This window comes from Saccopteryx bilineata, chromosome 6 (assembly GCF_036850765.1).
Source record: "Saccopteryx bilineata isolate mSacBil1 chromosome 6, mSacBil1_pri_phased_curated, whole genome shotgun sequence".
Taxonomy (NCBI): Eukaryota; Metazoa; Chordata; class Mammalia; order Chiroptera; family Emballonuridae; genus Saccopteryx; species Saccopteryx bilineata.
Window position 1 is genome coordinate 123,492,231 of NC_089495.1, and position 17,968 is coordinate 123,510,198.

The window sequence follows — 17,968 nt, forward strand, 5'->3', positions numbered from 1 at the left end:
AGGAAGCAATCAATGAACAACTAAGGTGCGCAACAAAAAACTAATGATTGATGCTTCTCCTCTCTCTCCGTTCCTGTCTGTCTGTCCCTGTCTATCCCTCTCTCTGACTCACTGTCTCTGTAAAAAAAAAAAAAAGAGTAGAGCTAAGCTTACCCCACCACACACCCAGAGTAGCTGAAACTCTGTAAGCAGCTAAGAATCCCAAGTGACTGTCTGCTCTCCTGGATGGCCCATCACCCCCAGCCTGGGACAGTCACCAGCATCTAGGAAACTCAAACCACACCTGGGACCATCCTAGAACACAAGTTTTTAATTTTTTTCAGATTTTTTTTATTGATTGATTTTAGAGAGAGAGAGAGAAAGAGATGAGGAGTATGAAGGTAGTAGTTGCTTCTCACTGAATGCCTACTTTCTTAAACTGAAGAAAAAAAGGGGGGGGTTCTCAGGTGTGTCTCCCTGGGGAGGCTGCCCACAAGCAGGAATGGGGGTGGCTGGGAGAGATGAAAAGGCAGTTTCTTTCACCTGTGAGACTGGTATTACCTGTGAGCCAAGGGCTGGGTTGGCAATCAGGTCAGATCAAACCTGATGCCAGACCCTGGTGAGGCTGCTGGGCACAGTGGCTAGGTGCTTAATCAGAACTTGAGGGACACAATGAAGCTTGGAGAGGGCTTTGAAGATGCTTCTTCTTTTGCGGGGAGACTGAGCAGTGGTGTTCCCCGGGGAGATCTGTGACAAGCAACCCATAAGGCCAAGGGATACTCAAACATCAATGAGAAGCCTGGAGGAAGCTCAGCCTCCCAGGCTGGGGGTCAGGCTTTCTGGGTTTGCGTCGTCTCAGCTCTGCAGGCAAGTGGTTTGGCAGCTTGGACAAGACCGTTCACCTCACAGAGTTTTGCTTCTCCCAACTGTCAAAAGGGGGAAGCATCTTGTTCTTGCCCAATCCTGTCTCTTCAGCCAGGGATGCTGATGGGTGAGTTTCCGAAGATGAGACAGAGTTCTTTAGAGGGGCTGAAGAGAAGCAGCATGGGAGGGGGAAGTTGAATGACAAGAATGAGGGGGACAAAGCAGAGGCCAGAGGTGAGAAAGGCAGGGGAGAGCCAGCAGAGAGGACAGAGGAGTCATTGTGTGGATCAGAACCGGGGTCAGAGGGCATTGTCCTTCACCTCCCTCCCACTGGGTCCCCTGGCAAGATAAAGAACCCAGCAGGCTGCCCCGTCTCCCCTCCCCCGCTGGGTTTCCAGTCAACTCCACCCCCAACCCGCCCTGCGAGTCCTGGGGCTTCAGCCTGGGGTGCCGGAACGAATAGAAGGACCCTGAGGTAGGCGGGTTTCTCATCACGGACTAGGGCACAGCCAAGTCTTCCCTTTCCAGTGCCTCAGTTTCCATTAGACTACAAGGTTTAAGGCAGCGGCACTTCAGGCCTGATATAAGTGCCCTCCCAAGCAAGGGAAAAGAAAGGGGAAGATGTCCTGGCCGTCTGTGCAGTCTCCTCCCTCCAAGGTTGTGATCTTAGGGAGCATCATCCCGCGTGCCTACAACCTCTAGGCGCGAAAGCCCAGCCTCCAGCCCCTACGGGAGAGGTGGGGAGGGGGGGAGGAGGGCGGAATCTGGCCCTCCCGGATCCCGTGCAGACAAACCCCCTTCCTCCCGCTGCCGCTCCCGTCCTCGCATCGCGTGACCGCGGCACTGCAGCTGCAGCGCTACCCTCCCTTCCCTGCACGGATTCCGGGGGGTGGGAGGTGGAAGTGGGAGGCCGGGAGATTCTAGAGCAGACCTGGGCGGATGCGTGCCATGACGCTGCTATAGGGTGATGACGCCCCAGATCCCTCCCCTCGTTCTTTGGCGGAGTTTCCCAGTCTATGAGCGCGTCGCTGAGTCACCTTCCGGAATGTGCTCAGGCCGTTCAGGACCCAGCCAGGGCTGCTCCGGGGCCGCGCAGGGCGTAGGCGCGCACCACCACGACGCGCGCGAAGCCGCGGGCCCTTGTACCCGAGCATCCCAGCCTCTGCTTCCCCCTATCCGGGGACCCCCGGGGCCCGCCCCCAGGTGTTGGGAAGCGCCACCATTGATGCGTGCCTGGGTTACCGACGCTGACCAGACCTGTCTCTTGACTTTAAGGGGCAATGAAGAGAGGTGTGTGGGGGTCGGGTGGGAAGAGGTTTGGGCGCGTGGGCTTGGACCACCTCAGCCCCCTACAGGGTTGTTTTTTTCTCTAACTTTGGCCCTACTCGGTCAGGTCTGGGCAACTTCTTCCGGGTTTCCGCAACCCCCCCCCCCCCCCCCCCCGGGATGAACTGGAGTTGGTTGCGGACACGTTGCGCCGGTGATTATATATATCACGCATACTACCACACGCACCCCCGTTTGCCTCCGTTGAAATGGAAATTCCCAGGCACTTGTGCATTTTCCGGTTGAGCTGGGGAGGACCGGGAGGACCAAGAAGACGAAGGACACGCCTCTTAATGCTTGGCTCTCCAATCCCGATGCGGACCCCTAGGCCTGTTTACACCACCAGACTCCATTCGGGTGTCGAGGGGCCGTAGGTCTAATCGCCTGCTGCAGGGGTAGCTTATTTGGCCAAGGATGTCCTCTGGAGACAACAAATTCAACTTTTGAAGTTTTTAACAAGGCCTCCTCCTCCGGACTGCAGTTCCCTGTCTGGTCTCCCGCCCTCCCCGGGACGACATGTTTGGCTCCTTCGGGCTCGGTAGCTGCTGCAGTGTCAAGAAACTAAAAACAACCCTCTAGGGAAGAACTGGGGCGACAGGAGAGACGTCCGGGTACGGGCGGAGGGTCAAGGTCTCGACTTCTGGGTGGGCTGGAGCTAGGCATGTGAAGCGGGAAGACCCCAGGGCGGGAGGTCGCAGCCTCCAGGGGCAGCCGAAGGCGTGCCCCGTGCCTTGCGCACCTGGCACCGTGTCCTGGGCCGCTATGACTTTGAGCTCCGCGATGAGTTTTGAGCGCGCGAGATCTGCGCTGTACGTTCACCTTCGTATGCTCTGGAAGCTGAGCTCTCGGAGCTCAGCTCGTGGGCGGACCTAGGGACCCGCGCCTAGCGAATTACCTTTCACCTCTGCCCCCGGCGGGCCGCGGCGCCAGCTTTCCGCGGGTTGCCTACTCCTAGCGGCAGGGTGCGTAGTCACGCCCCGGGACCCTGCCGAGGGCCTGCTTGTGGCGGAGCGCAGGCGCGGATCCTGTCAGAGACAACCCAGTAAAGCTGGGGACTCGCGGGCCCCAGTGGCGCGGGTTCCACCCTGGCGAGCGTGCAGGGCGCTGGGCGTGGCCAGGTCGGGCACAAAGGCGTGCCCTCCCCACACCCTGACAAGTGGCGGCCAAGTTGAGCGAAAAGTTTGAGACCGGAGGCAGCGGAGCCCTGGAGTCGGTATTTGTCTGGCACCACAGTTGTGGCTCATATGAGGGGCTGCGTTCCGCCCTAAGCCATTGTAGGGAACCGAGGTGACGCCTTCTCAGCAAACCGGACCAACTGGGTAGGGCTGGCCGCCTGCCCTACCCTCCCTCGGCTCGTGGCTCTTAGGCAGCCCTGAGAACTGGGCCACGCACCCCGTGGACTCTGCGCCCACTCAGCACTCCGCTGACAGAGGTGGCAACTGGAGGCCTGCTTTGGGCTCAGTCCTTGCGCGATCCCGGCACTGCCCCAGGATCCCAGCGCGCGCGTCCCGGCAGAGCCGGGCGGTTGAAGGCGTGCGCGGCTACCCCGGCTGCTCTGGAGCTCAGGGTAGGGAACTTAATGGCCCGGATGGCTCAGGGCTGGGATCGCTGGCCCCAAACTTCGTGCCCCACCATGTCCGCTCAAGTTCTGGGATTTTCACGCACCTGGACTCCCCTTCCTCAGGCAGCCCCTGGGTAGAGGGGTGAGCGTCTGGTTCCACGGAGAGAGCCACCGGGCTCTGACTCATCCGTCGGGCTGGAACCCGAGGCCCCAGGAAGAGTCCCTTCACTACTGGGGGTGGTGGCTCAGTTCCAAGAAGGGAGCGCCCTTGGTGTCACTGGACTTCGGCGCTTTGAACCTCTCCGAAAGCTAAGTCCCAACCCCCCAAACTTCCGGCAATGCCGGAGCACGCTGCTCCCCGCGCGTTGTCCGAGGATTTATTTGCCTGGGCGCCCCTCACCTCAGGGAGCCGCTCTGGATTCCACCAGCTCTGTCTCATCTCCCTCAGATCCGGCAGCCGGAGGGAATGACTCGGGTGACTCCACAACCCGGGCTCCGGGCAAGGAGGGCGAGCCCTACAGCCGGCACCGTGACGCCCGCCTGGGCACCACCGATAAGGAGCTGAAGGCAGGAGCCACCGCCAAGGGCAGCATCCTGACAGGGCTGGGGATCCCTAGGCACCGGGAACCGCCAGTCGAGGTTATGGACCCAGGTTTGTGGTAGCCCCGCCGAGAAGGGCTAAAGGGGGATCACTACTTTTCCTGGTCAGAATGTTGACCAGAGTCAGCTGGACAAAAGAGAGGGACTGGAGACGCTGGAAAGAAACACTGCCCCAATGAGGTCAGAAAGTGGCTGGGCCTGAACCAAGAATGGGGCTGTCAAGGGTGCCCTACCCCGCCCTGGATCTCCCTCCTGGAGGCCGCTGCCTCTCTTCAGGCTGTTCTGCATCACTTACCCGGGTAGTTTAGGCACCAGTTTCCATCCCAGTGCCGCTGTGACCCTGCGCCCCCTAGTGGCCTGTTGAGGACGCGGCCGTTTCGGGTTTGTTTTTGCAGTGGGTGGCCTCCGGAACCTGCTCCCACGACCCTGCCGCGTGCTGGTGCTGCTCAACCCGCGCGGCGGCAAGGGCAAGGCCCTGCAGCTCTTCAAGAGCCATGTGCAGCCCCTACTGGCCCAAGCTGATGTCTCCTTTCGGCTTATGCTCACTGGTGAGTGTTTTCCTGAGGGGATGGGGTGCAGGGAGCATCCACTGCCTAGGGCCCCCCTCTATATCCACCCTTTCTCTCCCCTTGCAGAACGGCGGAACCATGCCCGGGAGCTGGTGCGGGCGGAGGAGCTGGGACGCTGGGATGCACTGGTGGTCATGTCTGGAGATGGACTGATGCATGAGGTAAGTGAGGCTTGCACCAGGAGGCTGGGCTTGGGTGGTGGGGCTGGGGTGTTCCCAGGCTGAAGCCACCTGTTTTCTAACAGGTAGTGAATGGGCTCATGGAGCGGCCTGACTGGGAGACTGCCATCCGGAAGCCCCTGTGTAGCCTCCCCGCTGGTTCCGGAAATGCACTGGCAGCTTCTTTGAACCATTATGCCGGGTGAGAAACCAGGACTGGAGTGGGTCTCCGTTTCCCCTCAGTTCTGCCCCACTGTCTGGTTTTCTATTAGAAATTTCTGTTTGCTGGGGTGACTTCCATTCCCTCTTTGCTGGAGCTTCCACCTTCAGTTCTGGGTCCCTCTCCTGGTGACCCCAGCTGGCTGCCTCCACCTGCTCCATTTCCCTAGGGACCCAGTGTGGCCTTGCCTGGCCCCACTCCCCAGGAGGAAGGGGAGGTGCATGAGGACTTTTTCCCCTGCAGCTATGAGCAGGTGACTAATGAAGACCTCCTGACCAACTGCACGCTGTTGCTGTGCCGAAGGCAGCTGGCTCCTATGAACCTGCTGTCACTGCAGATGGTCTCAGGGCTGCGAGTCTACTCTGTTCTCAGCCTGGCCTGGGGCTTCATTGCTGATGTGGACATCGAAAGTGAGAAGTTTCGGCGCCTGGGGGAGATGCGCTTCACTCTAGGCACCATCTTGCGCCTGGCAGCCCTGCGTGTCTACCGGGGCCAACTGGCCTACCTCCCTGTAGAACGGGTGGTCTCCAAGGTGCCCTCCCCTGCTCTGGGTCAGCAGGACCAGCAGGGCCCAGTAGATGCCCACCTTGTACCCCTGGAGGAGCCAGTGCCTGCTCACTGGACTGTGGTGCCGGAGCAGGACTTTGTGCTAGTGCTAGCACTGCTACACTCACACCTGGGCAGCGAGATGTTTGCTGCACCCATGGCTCACTGTGCAGCTGGTGCTATGCATTTGTTCTATGTGCGGGCAGGTGTGTCTCGGGCCATGCTGCTGCGCCTCTTTCTGGCCATGGAGAAGGGCAGGCACATGGAGTGTCACTGTCCCTATTTGGTATATGTGCCTGTGGTTGCCTTCCGCCTGGAGCCCAAGGATGGGAAGGGGATGTTTGCTGTAGATGGGGAATTGGTGGTCAGTGAGGCTGTGCAGGGCCAGGTGCATCCAAACTATTTCTGGATGGTCAGTGGCTGCATGGAGCCGCAACGCTCTCTGGACCCACAGCCACTGCCACCCAGCCAGAAGCCTCCACAGACGCCACCTCTAGGAGATCCCTTTTGATTTCTTGGACCTTCCTGTGCCTTGTCTCCTTAATGTAATCTGAGCTCAGGACTGTCCTTACCTTCCCCAGGACTGGAGGGCCTGTTCCAGCTCCTCCAGCTCCCATGGGGAGGGAAGGGGACTCCTGTGGATAGCTGGGTAGAGACTGTGCTTCAGAAGGATCTGCTCTGCCAACCAAAGGCCAGTGGGCCCTGGGCCAGGAGGTTGGACTCTACTGCCTGTGGAAGCCAACCCATTGCTCTGGGAGTCCCACTCCATGAATCAAATCCAAATAAAGTGACATTCTGAGCTTACTGGTCTTATCTTAGGGGTTGAAATAGGAGCTGGGTCTTGCTCCTGCTAGGTTCTAATATTTAACATGATGCCCAGTGGTGCTTCCTGGATTGGGTAGTCACTGTGGTGTGCACAGGACCAGAGCCGGTCCAGGCTTCTTTTGCAGGGGGTAGGGCCCTACCCAGAAGCTGATTATACCCCCCCCCCTTCTGCCTTATAAGGAGCCAGGGAACTCAGCAACCTGCCTCACCCCATCCATAGGAGCCAGGACTCAGCAAAAAGGGGAAATGCCTCTAGTAAGAAGCAGTGGGGAAACAAAAGAGCAACAGAACCCAAAATGGCAGGTAGCTGGTCCCTTAAAAAGGAAGTGTGTCATACCCTCACTGAGGGCTCTAGTGCTGTCCCAGGCTCCCCAGCTTCCTCTGCCCACTCTGCCCTGCCCCACTGAGCCTTCTGGTCCTTGTGGGGGACTGTTGGGCAGCAGTTAGAAGGAAGCAGCAGGGAGGAGGGGCAGATGCCAGTCTCCCAAACTGGGCAACCATTTTGGTTCACAGCCCAGGCCAGATGCACTTGAATGTCAGCTCCCCAGCATGTGGAATGTGGCCAACATCGCTAAAAACTGGCTCTTGAGGAACAAACAACCCTGCATAAGGGCAGGAGCTGCCTGCTGCACTGAAACCTGAGGTCTTGTTTTCCTGGTCCCAGCCCCATGAATCCTACGACTGGAAGTGCAGATGGCTAGGCAGTGCGGGGGGGGGGGGGGGGGGGGGGGGGGAGGGCACGTGAGGTGCCAGAGAAGAAAGGCGACAGAGCCCAAATGCATGGCAGAGGCAGGTTTAATGGTGCCACCTTGTCTTCTTTGTACATTGTAATGAGCCAAACAAACAAAAAATGCAAGTAAAAAAAAGGTTTAATCACACAGCACTTTATACAGATATCATAAGCAGTAGGCATTCACATCTCCACATAACAATGCACTGGGAAGCTCAGCGCCAGTCACTCTGGATGTTCTCACACAAGATACCCATTCGGCTCCAGATGCTGCAGCCCGTGGTCTGGCCCCATCCCTCCCTGCGGCTGCCACCCGCTGGGTGGATATGGCATAGCTGAGGCGAGGAGCCAGCTTAAGGCGGACAAGATGCATCATGCTTTGGCTTCTTTTTTTTCCTAGTAAGAGTTAATATCTTTGCTTTTGAAATTTATTTTCTTTCAACCTTAAATATTACATACATACACCAAAAATTACATACCTGCAATGTGCTCAACAGCATCCTCTTAACCTGGAGCTTCACATTATCAAAAGCTTAGAAAACTGTAAACCTCTGGGCCTGTCTCTGCAAGAGAGTGGGCCCCATGCCGGCCACTTCTCTCTCCCCAGACTAAAGCCTACGGAGTCTGTAAGCAAAGGGCTGACAGGAGGCCTCATGCTTGTGGGAGAGAAGTCTGGCTCTGTGCTGTGAGCTACAGGCCATCTCCCAGCATAAGCATTGTTAGTGGGAGGGGCAGAGTCCATGGGAAAGGCCCCAGCATATGTCCAGGCCCTGGATGTGATGCTGCTCCCCCCTCCTGGGGTCCTGGGATGGGACTGAGCAGGGAGATGTTGGCTTTGGCTCAAGTGGGCAAGGCCTTGAAGCCAGAACTGCCCAACCACTGCCACGTGGGACAGGAAGAGCAAGGCACCTTCAGCTGTTTCTTTCCCAGCAGCTCCCTGGTCCTCACTCCAGGTTAGCCTGTGAGGGCCACCACCTCTTCTGGGTGTCACCCTGAACCCAGCCTGGTCTCTCAAGAGAGCAAGTTCAACAGGAATTGTGGACTGTCCTGCAGTTAATGGGCCAGAACAGAGCCAGGAGTTGGTGACAGTGGCTACAACTCCCAGGGGAGAGTGTTTATGCTGGGGGTCAAGGGAAGACCTGGTGGCAGTGGCCGGGGATATGGGGGACCACTCTGGAACTGAAGAGGATGAAAGGGATCAGGGAAATTGCTGGAGCAACCCACACTTCATGCAAGGCGCCGCCACTCGTCCTGCTGCTGCTCTGCACAGCTTTGCGGCCCTGGAGCCTCCTGCCAGGCCCTCAAAACTCACCTCCGACCTAAGATGGACGTGGCAAGGGGGCAAGTGTTGGGACAGTCTGCCTGGGGTGACAAGTGGGAAGTCAGTGACAGGGTTCAGATTTGCTTTGCACAGGGTCACCTGTTGAAAGATTGCTTCAGAATAGAAATGGCAGCATCTCAAGAAACTTCTTGCACATCAGCATCAAACTCACTTTGGGAAGAAGAGGGGAGTGGAGACTTGCATTTGGGACAGAAGAGAAAACGGGAAGAGGGGAAGGAATGAGCAGGCAGCTGCTGGCCTTTCCCACCATCATTCTCCTTCCTAGAGGGCTGGTGGCTATTTGTCATCTGTGCTCTCAGGCATGCCTGCCTCAATCAGAGCGGCCCGGAACTGTGCCAGGACCCCACGGATGCTCTTGATGAAACCCTTAGAAAGTGGGAAGAGGGGAAAGCCAATGTCAGGGTAGCCGCTCTTCTCAGGCAAGAAGCTCCGGTAGCTCTTTCTCCGCTTCTTTGGTTTGACACTAGGTGGCACTGAGGCGTCCGGCACAGCCTCCGAAGTCTGGTCTGTGTGGTCCCTGCTGGCTGTGGCCAGGCCTTGGGAGCCACCCTCTGAATCTGAGCCCTGGGAGGCTTCACCAGGGGCCAGCCCACTGTCCTCAGGTTCTTCTCGGCTGGAGTCTGGGAGCTCAGCTGTGGCAGCTGGCCCTGAAGAGTTGTTGTCCTTGGAGTCCCCATTGGGCAATGCCTGGCCCCTCTCTAGCAGCACATGGGTTTCCAGCCAGGACTCAATGCGGCTCACTAGCCGCCAGCCGCCAGAACTGAAGTGCTGCCGGATCTCCTGCTCGAAGACCTCCGGGGGCCGCCGCACCAGTTGGGTCATGGACTGCACCACACGGATCAGCGCCATCTCATTATAGCAGCGGCTATTCTCGTAGCCCTCCTGCAGGCCCCGGTCACTGTCAAAGCCGGCTTCATTGTAGTATGGTTCATTTACCAGGATCAGACCTGCAAGGGAGAAGACCATCAGAGCCAGCCTGACCTCAACTCCCAAGGGGTTAGCCAGACCTAAAGCAGGGAGGGGACACAATGGCCAGTTGCTATACCTTTCCACAGCCCTCCCAATCACTGCCCCTCAGCCTTGCCACTGTACCTTGTATGGAAATGAGCACCTGGAGAAGGCTGGATTTGCTTGTCCACCTCTCTGTCCCCTGAAACACAAATAGCATTATCAACTTTGTCCCAGACACCCACTCCTGATAGGCTGTACTTCCTCCCCACTGGGTGCAGGTATGGTCCTCACCTTTCCAATCCAGGTGCCCAGGAGGCTGACACACACCTTCCCATTGTCATACAGGTTGGGATTCAGACGACCACTGCACTGGGAGAGGTAGCAGAAGTGGGGGGGCACGGCCGGGTAGATGTTGGGGAGCTGGATGTCAAACAGGTAGAGGCCGTCCTCGTACGGGGTACGAGTGGGGCCCTTGATCAGGGCTGAGAAAAGGTCCTAGAGAAGGAGGGAAGCTGTGGTTGGCAGGGGCTTCCACACGGGGGTCTAGTGTTGCACTATTCCAGGGTGCTGCGGGCAGAGGAGCAGCACCAGGCACTCAACACACTGCCAGTGACTGAGAAGCTAAATGTAAACTTCTTTGAACACTTGGCATCTTTTAACTACTGACAAAAGGAATTTTCCAAACTGGTTTTTATTCTCCAGGTTTTATTCCTCATAAATAATTATTCCTTAAAAACACTTGTCCTAGGCCCTGGCTGGTTGGCGCAGCAGTAGAGCGTCGGCTCAACATGTGGAAGCCCTGGGTTCGATTCCCAGTTAGGGCACACAAGAGAAGCACCCATCTTCTTCACCACCACCCCCCCTTGCTTCTCTCTCCTCCTACCCTCCTGCAGCCATGGCTTGAGTTGGCCCGGGTGCTGAGGATGGTTCCATGGCATCCATCTCAGGTGCTAAAAAATATCTCTGGATGCAACAGAGCAGTGGCCCCAGAGAGGCAGAACATCGCCCCCTAGTGGGTTTGCTGGGTGGATCCTGGTAGGGGCGCATGCAGGAGTCTGTCTCTCTGCCTCCCCTCCTCCCACTAAAAGTTAAAAATACTTGTCCTTACCCCAGCCCCAAGAAGGCAAGCAAGAGAAAATGAAAAGGCATTCCAGAATGGCAAGGCTGCATTTGCTTTTAGGAAAGAGGAGATGCTGAACTCCAGGAGAAAATGCTGGGAGACCACCAAAGAAACTTATGTCATTAAGTCATTAGGGAGTCTCTCCACAGATCCTTGAAATCTGTGGGTGTTGGGGTGAGAGGGGTGTCAGCTGCCAGGGCCGAGGGATGGCGAGCTGGAGGGACGATGAGGGCACACACCAGGCAAGATGACAGAATCCTCTCATGCATGGCCTCACGGGGCCACCTGGGGGCCTCAAGTTCCTGCACTGCTTCCCTTTCCCTCTGAGCAAGAGATGGAATTTTTTTTAAAATTGGTTTTTAGAGAGAAGAGAGAAGAGAGAGAGAGAGGGAAGAAGCAGGAAGCATCAACTCGTAGTTGCTTCCTGTTTGTGCCCTGACCAGGCAAGCCCAGGATTTCGAACCAGTGACCTCAGCATTACAGGTCGACACTCTATCTACTGCACTACCACAGGTCAGGCAAGAGTTGAAATTTTTAAAGAGAAATTCACTAAAACCCAAGAAAATCCAAAGTATTCAGAACCTAGAGCAGCAGCGGTCTCTGCACGTTCCCAGCTCTGCCCTATGGTTTCTGGCCACTGCGGGCCACCTAACAGCACCCCTCTGTGGTCCCTTCTTTGGCCCCTTGCTCCAGGGCTGGGTCAGAGCTGGGACGTCGATAAGACTCTAACTCAGTGTCTTGCTTCTGGTGCCTGGTACACAGAGGGGCCCAGGAGAGGTTTGTTGAATAAGTAAGGTAGAAGGTGGAAGAGGCCTGTCCATTCCTGAAACAAATAAGGATGTAATGACGCCACCTCAGGCTGCAGGACTCAAACTCCAGGCCCTGGCCACTGGCCACCGTAACAGGAGAGAAAGAATGTGATGCTGTCACATGAGGAGTGCTATTCTGTAGCTAAAAAAGGGATGGACTAGACCAGTATGAATCAACACTGGTTGGTCTCAAAATTACCCAGAGTGAGAAAAGGAAATTACAGGTGATGTGTATAATGGCATGCTATTTGTGTAAAACAAATGATACAAAATAGTATGTGTTCATGATGAGACACAAAGATGTAAAAATATAAAAAACATCATCCGCAAGGAGATACACCAAACTTGTCAAAGGTGGGCTGAAGATTGGTCAAAGACAACTTCAGTTTTTTCTGTAATGTTCTAATTTTTCAAAAAGAAGACTGGACTTGTAAACCATAATTATACGATTTACAACTAACTTTAAAACAGGGAGGAAAGAATGAGCCATTTGGTCTAGACACTGGTGTTGGACTTTTCCCCTCACCTGACTGAACCTGTTTCCTGCCTTTCAGGGGTATGGGTGGCCTCTCAGGTGCCACAGAGCACACCTGCACCTGCCCACGCCAGCCCATGCCAAGCTACTTGCCATTCTGTCCTCAAAAGTCTTGACCATGATGCCATCGGGTAGTGATGTAGCCAGCAGTGCCATCTCTTTCCGCACTGTACTAAAGAACTTCTTGGCTTCTGGAGGCTGGAACTCAATTTTCTTAAAGGAGTGATTTGCTAGAGGGTCGGAAAGAGAATGCCACCTTCAGAGTTCAGGTAGCTTCTCAACCCCTAATGGCAAGGCCCTGAGAGCCCAGTCCAGGAAGGTAGCTGCAGCCCCTGGGAAGCTTGGCCCAGAGGAAGCAGTGGCTGGGTGTATTCCCCAACTGGGTGAATCAACCCCCATTCATTCCACCCATCTTTCCTGGCATCAGGACCGGTGACCACACCAGGAAAACCTTCTGCCCCTACCCCCAACATTGGAGCAGCAGTAGGGCTGGATGGGGCATAAGCACAGGGCTAACTTACAGGGCGCAAACTCCAGCACTGAGAAGACCTCGCCTTTGGCGCTGGTGAAGGTGACCCCAGGCTTGCCACCACACTGCTGGCACAGCACCGGGGTCTCGCTGGGCCACTCAGCCCTCATGGGAGACTGCGCCTCGGGCTTGTCCTCCTTGCACTCCATGTCAGGCATGGCCTCCATCTTCTCCTCCTCTGCGATGGCCACATTGTCCAGGGTCTTCTTGAGGTTTTCCTGTAGTTTTTTGATGTCATCTAGAAACTTTTTCTCCCAAGTTGGTTTCTCAGGCTCCACCGTGGGGGAGGTGGGGGAGCCCGTCAGAAGCTGCTCCACAGTCATGTTCTTGAGGCTCTCCAGTATCTTGATTGCCTCTTTCAACTCCCGGAAGCTCTTTGGGGGCCCATCCTTGCCAGCCTTCTCCATCAGCCCAGCCACCGGGGCGGCCATGGCCACAGCCCCTTGAATGGCGGCGGTGGCAGCCTCTTCACTGATCACCACTCCCTTGTTCTCCTCGGGGGCTGCCTGCTGCTCAGTGGGTGGGATGGGCGGCTCCTCTATCTTGGGGTGCTCGTCCTCTACCAGCCCATTGTCTGTCTCCCAGCTGTCACTGTCATCCTCCCACTCATCAGAGGATGCCCCACTGGTGCTGCCTTCCACTGAGTCATAGTCCGACTCCTCGATCTCAGACTCGATGTTGTACAAGTGCTAGGGGTAGACGGTTGACTCAGAAGAGCTCACTGGGCTCCAGGGACCCCGACCCTCAGAACCCAGAGGCCCTGACAGCCCGCCGTACTCTTTCCCCTTTCCTGCTCTGGGCTCTGAAGGTAGCTTCTCTGTGCTAGGTGGTACCTATGTCCCTGGGATGTGCCTCTGCCTGCTCTGCTCCAGCAACAGGCTTTTCTTCATCCTGTGTGAACTCAGTCAGCCTTTGCCCTTGGGGGCAAATCCAGCCCCAGCCCCACAGGGCACAGGTCAGAGGCCTCTGTGGGGCTACTCTGGGAGATGGAACATGCCAGAGGAGAGGGATGTATGAGACAGTTGGCCTCTGTCACATGTGTTCCCATCCCTGGAGGAGGGGCAAGCTATTCCCTTGCACCTCCCCCTATGGGTGCCAGGAGAGGAGAGCTGGGACCTGAGGACGGCTCAAACAAGGAGACAAAAGAATGGTACTGAGAACAGCCTTGCAGCTCAGAAGTCACTAGCAGGTGCTAGGGCTGTGGCCAGCCTGTCTCCTTCCTCTTATTACTCTGTGCAAGTTTTCCTAGAAATGTTGGTAGCTCTATCACCTACAGGAAGTAACCTGCATTTTTTTAGCACAGTGAGATGGGGATCCAGGCAAATCTGGGGGGGCTTGTGAAATCCACACACACCTGGCAATCTAGGGTGGCTGCTAGGTGGAATGAGACTGTGGAGCTTGAAAGTAATGCCACTCTCCCTCTCATGCTTCTCTAAGACCCTGTCACCCAAAAGACAACCCCTCACCAGGAAGATCTGAGAGCCATCTTCCTGTCCCTTGAGCAGAGAGAGGAGCCAGGCTATGGCTTCCTGACCAGCTGCCACTGGCTCGGAAGGCCCTTACCTGGGGCAGGATGATGGTTTTTGAATTGTCAGCCCACACCACCTCCACCTTGCTGCTGATGTCCACACGGGCCACCTGGCCAACTGATGGCTGTTGGGCAAATGGGACAGGGTCAAGGGTGCAGTCCCCCAGGAGGGGCAAGGGCTGGAGCACCTCTGAAAGGGAGCGCCAGCAGTGGTGGCAAGGGTAAGGCCATAAAAACAGGAGGGACGTGGGCACCGGCAGAGGAGCCACAGTAACTCAAGCATAGGACCCTCTCATCCAAACACCTCCAACGTGCCCTCCTGAGCTCACTCTCCACCTGGCTGCCTGCTGAGTACATAGCACCCACTAACTCCCTTCTTCTCACAGCATCTGGTCTTTCCAGGCTTCCTGTCATTCCCAAGGATGGGGTTCTAGCCTCTGGACTTTTGTTCCTACTCTTCCTCTGCTGGAATTTGCCCAGCCCCTCCACCCCCTCTGCAAGCCTTCGCCATGTTCCTGCAGCATTCAGCATCATGATCAGGGTGCTTAAGATAAGGAGCAGAGTTTCCCTAATAACCCAGCAGTGGGGTTCTGGGAGCAACTGCGTGAATGCCATCTGACCCTGGGAGGCCGGCAGGCGTGTCCTTATGTAGGTGGTCAGGCTGATTGGCACCTTGAACAAGCCAGGAATTTGCAGGTCTGGTCTCCTGGAGCCACCTGGTGGCATGACCAGGCATTGCAGCTGTGGGAACTTAAACTTGGGGGCATACCTCATCCTCCCTGTGAGGAACTCCATCCTCAGTATTGCCAATGCGGATGACGATATCAGTTGTGCGGAACCGGAAGTCAGGGTGGTCAGCAATGTCATAAACGCTCACATCTTCCTCTTCTCCAATCAGCTGGGGCACAGGATGGGTTGTCATGAGCCCAGGGCCCTATACCCAGCTCATCAGAACCCACCATGAAGAAAGAAGCAGGGCTGCACACTCACCTCCACGTCATCCCCACTTGGCCGCAGCTTGAACCACTTCACCATGCAGGTGCGGCCCACGTGGTCCCCAGACTGCACCACACCATAGACAGCGGGGTCTGGGCAGCTCTGGACTAGGGAATCAGAGAGCACATGACTAACTAAGGAGCCCTGGTGGCACTAATGCCACTCATCCACCCACTCACTACATGTTGTGCTTAGCAGCACAGAACCCACCTGTTACCTGGCTAGGTCAGTAGAGGCCAGAAAAGGCTCCCCCAGTCCTCAAGAGTGAGCCACCTTCAAAGGGGAGCCTACTCCTGACCCTGAGACCTCTCACCTCTTCTTCCCAGGCCCACCCAGGCCCTCAGCAAGGATGGCCTTCTGGAGCCAGCACTACCTCGCTTGTCCACCACGAAGTCTCCAGGGCAGAACTCGTTGTTGTCCAGGTGGTGCACAGGGAAGAGGTCATTGGAGCGGATGTTGCATTCCACGGAGCCATCTTGCCACATCACGTCTGCTGAGGTCATCGTGGTCACTACCTCCACTGCCACCCTGCAGGATGAGACCAGTGAGCCAGGCCATGCAAAAGGTTTCCTGGAAGAAAGGGCAGGTAGGTACTCCTACCCACCCCATCCTTGTGGGGCGTGGTGACCTGAAACTCTTAATCCCAGGTCAGAAGGAAGACAAACAGGCAGTGGATGCTCACCTACAGTTTTCATGCCCTGTGATCTCTTCTGAGAACAGCCCCACTTGGGAGAGTTTAAGAGAATGTGGTCCCAAAGGCCAGACTCGGGGTCGAGGCCACTGTCCCACCCTCTTACTCCCCAGTCTCTCCTTTCCACCTGGGTCAACCCAGGCACTTACACTATGTCAGCTGGGTACCCTAGGCCATTACATTACAGGGCAGCATACCATGTGTGTGTGAGCCTGAGTGTGCACATATGTGTGAGGTCAAGGGGATAGTCTCAGGCTGGACACTCAGCCAGGAGGAAGGACACTCTCTGGGTTTACCTGTCGCCTGGCTTGAAGTCACGGGTGATTTTATTCTTCTTCCTCTTATGTTTTCGCTTTAAGTTCTTGATAGACAAGGGGATACTCTTTTTGCGACTGGTACCACTGCCACTCTGGGAGGAAGTGGTGGAGCTGGTGGAGGAGGTAACTGAGCTGGTGTCATCCGTATCGTCTGCAGCCTCATCATCTGCATCCTGCTCTGCCGAGGGCAACCTCTCGTCTCTGCCTTCCTTCAATAGGAAGGGGGGCAGCTGCTCACCAGCCTCCGGGGTCTCCTCTGGGACATCATCCTGCATCTCCACTGGGCTGGTAGACCCATCAGGGGTCTCCTCGGGGCTGGCAGACCCCATTTCACTCCTGGCTTTGCCCCCACCCTTCTTGCCTGGGTCCTCTGTAGAATGTTCCCTGGAGCACTGGGTGTCCGGAGAGCAAGACATGATCCTCACAACCTGCTTCTTCAACAGGCGCTTCACCTGCAAAGGCAGAGCAGGGAGGAGGGAGCTGAGGCGAGCAGGGCTGATACAGCCCTGTCCTGGGAATGCAGGATGCCCAGGCATGCCGGACCCCAGGCAGCTTGGTCTGGGGGCGGGGGTGACAGCTATACACACCTAAGTGGCCTGCAAGAGTCATCAGGGCTGCCCCCTAAAGCGTGAAGCACAGATCATCCTTCCTGACTGTGGAAATAGCTCAAGGCCAGTTCCTCATATGCCCACCAACCCCAACCCCGAGGACATACCTTCTTGGCCATAGAGCCCTCCCCCTGGGCGCAGTGTTTTTCTGGACATTCACAGGCAATCTTGGCCAGCTCTACCTTGGCTGGGAAGACAAACAGACAGCGCTCCCCCAGCTGCCGCTGAGCATGGTCAAAGCATCCAAGACGCTTCACCCTGGGAGGGGGGAGGGGGAAGAGAAGTGGAGGCTGGGCCAGCAGTTCTTAGCCCCCCCCCCCCCACATCTGTGACTGTGCCCAGAGACTTGCTCAGGACCCATCTCTGAGGCTGTTGAGTGGATGGCATGCTGGAGCTGCTCACCTGCCTAGGTTTTCCTGGGTGATGACAGAGGGTGGGGGGCTGACGCTGTCAGTGCCCCCTGGACAGAAACTCTTGGTAATCCACGTGACTTTCAGTTCTACAACCTGCACCTGAGGATGGTGAGTGGACCAGCGCCATGGTCAGCAGGTTCTAATAGCTCTCTCTTTAAGCAGCTGCCCAAAGTCCACCTGACCTCTGGGCAGGAAGCAGGTCTTCACTGTGTTGTGCCAAATACGAACACCCCCAGGCCACCCTCACCATCACCTAACCCTTACCAGGGATCCCTGTCACCTCTTTACCACCAGTCAGGGCTCAGTGGACCTGCCATTTCTACTCTCCCACCTTGCTTAGCCTGGATCCGACCAGGAGACACCTGTGTATTGATCATCCCATGACCACAGCCTGGGTTCCCCTTATCCTCAAAGCCCTTTCTGACAACAGAGTCCAGAGACCAACAAGTGGAGCTTAGCTTTTAGAGGAGAAAAGGAAGGGGTAGGCAGCAGCTCAGGCCCAGGGTGTGGAGGTTAAGGTCCCACCCTGACCTCCCACCCAGCCTCCGGCCCCTACCTCTTCTACCACCACCCGGAACTTGCTCTTGGTGCTGAGCACGGGCTTGACTCCTGACAGCCACTGTACACTAGAGAAGATCTTCGCGGGGCCAATAAGCACTTGGCCCGGGTAGAAGCCATAGGAATCGTCAAAGAAGAGACCCTACAGGATTTGGAGCCAGAGAAAAGTCCTTGTGAGCAGCGCTTCCTCGGG

General features: G+C 56.5%; 2 protein-coding genes across 7 annotated transcripts in view; one reads left to right on the top strand and one right to left on the bottom strand.

The window, feature by feature from the left end:
- The first annotated feature begins 400 nt into the window (after positions 1-400).
- Positions 401-6,627, top strand: SPHK1 (sphingosine kinase 1). Of its 6 annotated transcripts, none has more exons than XM_066234650.1 (6): positions 401-970; positions 4,179-4,382; positions 4,726-4,878; positions 4,966-5,060; positions 5,144-5,259; positions 5,521-6,627. In XM_066234650.1, exons 1-6 carry the CDS (start codon positions 961-963, stop codon positions 6,332-6,334), a joined length of 1,392 nt encoding a protein of 463 aa, XP_066090747.1. In that variant the 5' UTR covers positions 401-960; the 3' UTR covers positions 6,335-6,627. The 6 variants fall into 6 exon arrangements, with proteins under 6 accessions (XP_066090747.1, XP_066090752.1, XP_066090746.1 ...); XM_066234655.1 differs by lacking the exon at positions 401-970 and adding an exon at positions 993-1,318; XM_066234649.1 differs by lacking the exon at positions 401-970 and adding an exon at positions 1,347-2,133.
- An 872-nt stretch (positions 6,628-7,499) lies between these two features.
- Positions 7,500-17,968, bottom strand: part of UBE2O (ubiquitin conjugating enzyme E2 O) — a 52,774-nt gene continuing 42,305 nt past the window's right edge. Inside the window, exons 6-18 of the mRNA XM_066234619.1 lie at positions 17,774-17,917; positions 17,207-17,316; positions 16,912-17,062; positions 16,176-16,648; positions 15,562-15,716; positions 15,183-15,295; positions 14,962-15,090; positions 14,228-14,317; positions 12,657-13,353; positions 12,229-12,365; positions 9,963-10,166; positions 9,813-9,870; positions 7,500-9,667 (exon numbers count right to left, since the gene is read on the bottom strand). Of these exons, the coding sequence (XP_066090716.1) occupies positions 8,997-9,667; positions 9,813-9,870; positions 9,963-10,166; positions 12,229-12,365; positions 12,657-13,353; positions 14,228-14,317; positions 14,962-15,090; positions 15,183-15,295; positions 15,562-15,716; positions 16,176-16,648; positions 16,912-17,062; positions 17,207-17,316; positions 17,774-17,917 (3,132 nt within the window). The 3' untranslated portion in view covers positions 7,500-8,996. The remainder of the gene's footprint in view (positions 9,668-9,812; positions 9,871-9,962; positions 10,167-12,228; positions 12,366-12,656; positions 13,354-14,227; positions 14,318-14,961; positions 15,091-15,182; positions 15,296-15,561; positions 15,717-16,175; positions 16,649-16,911; positions 17,063-17,206; positions 17,317-17,773; positions 17,918-17,968) is intronic.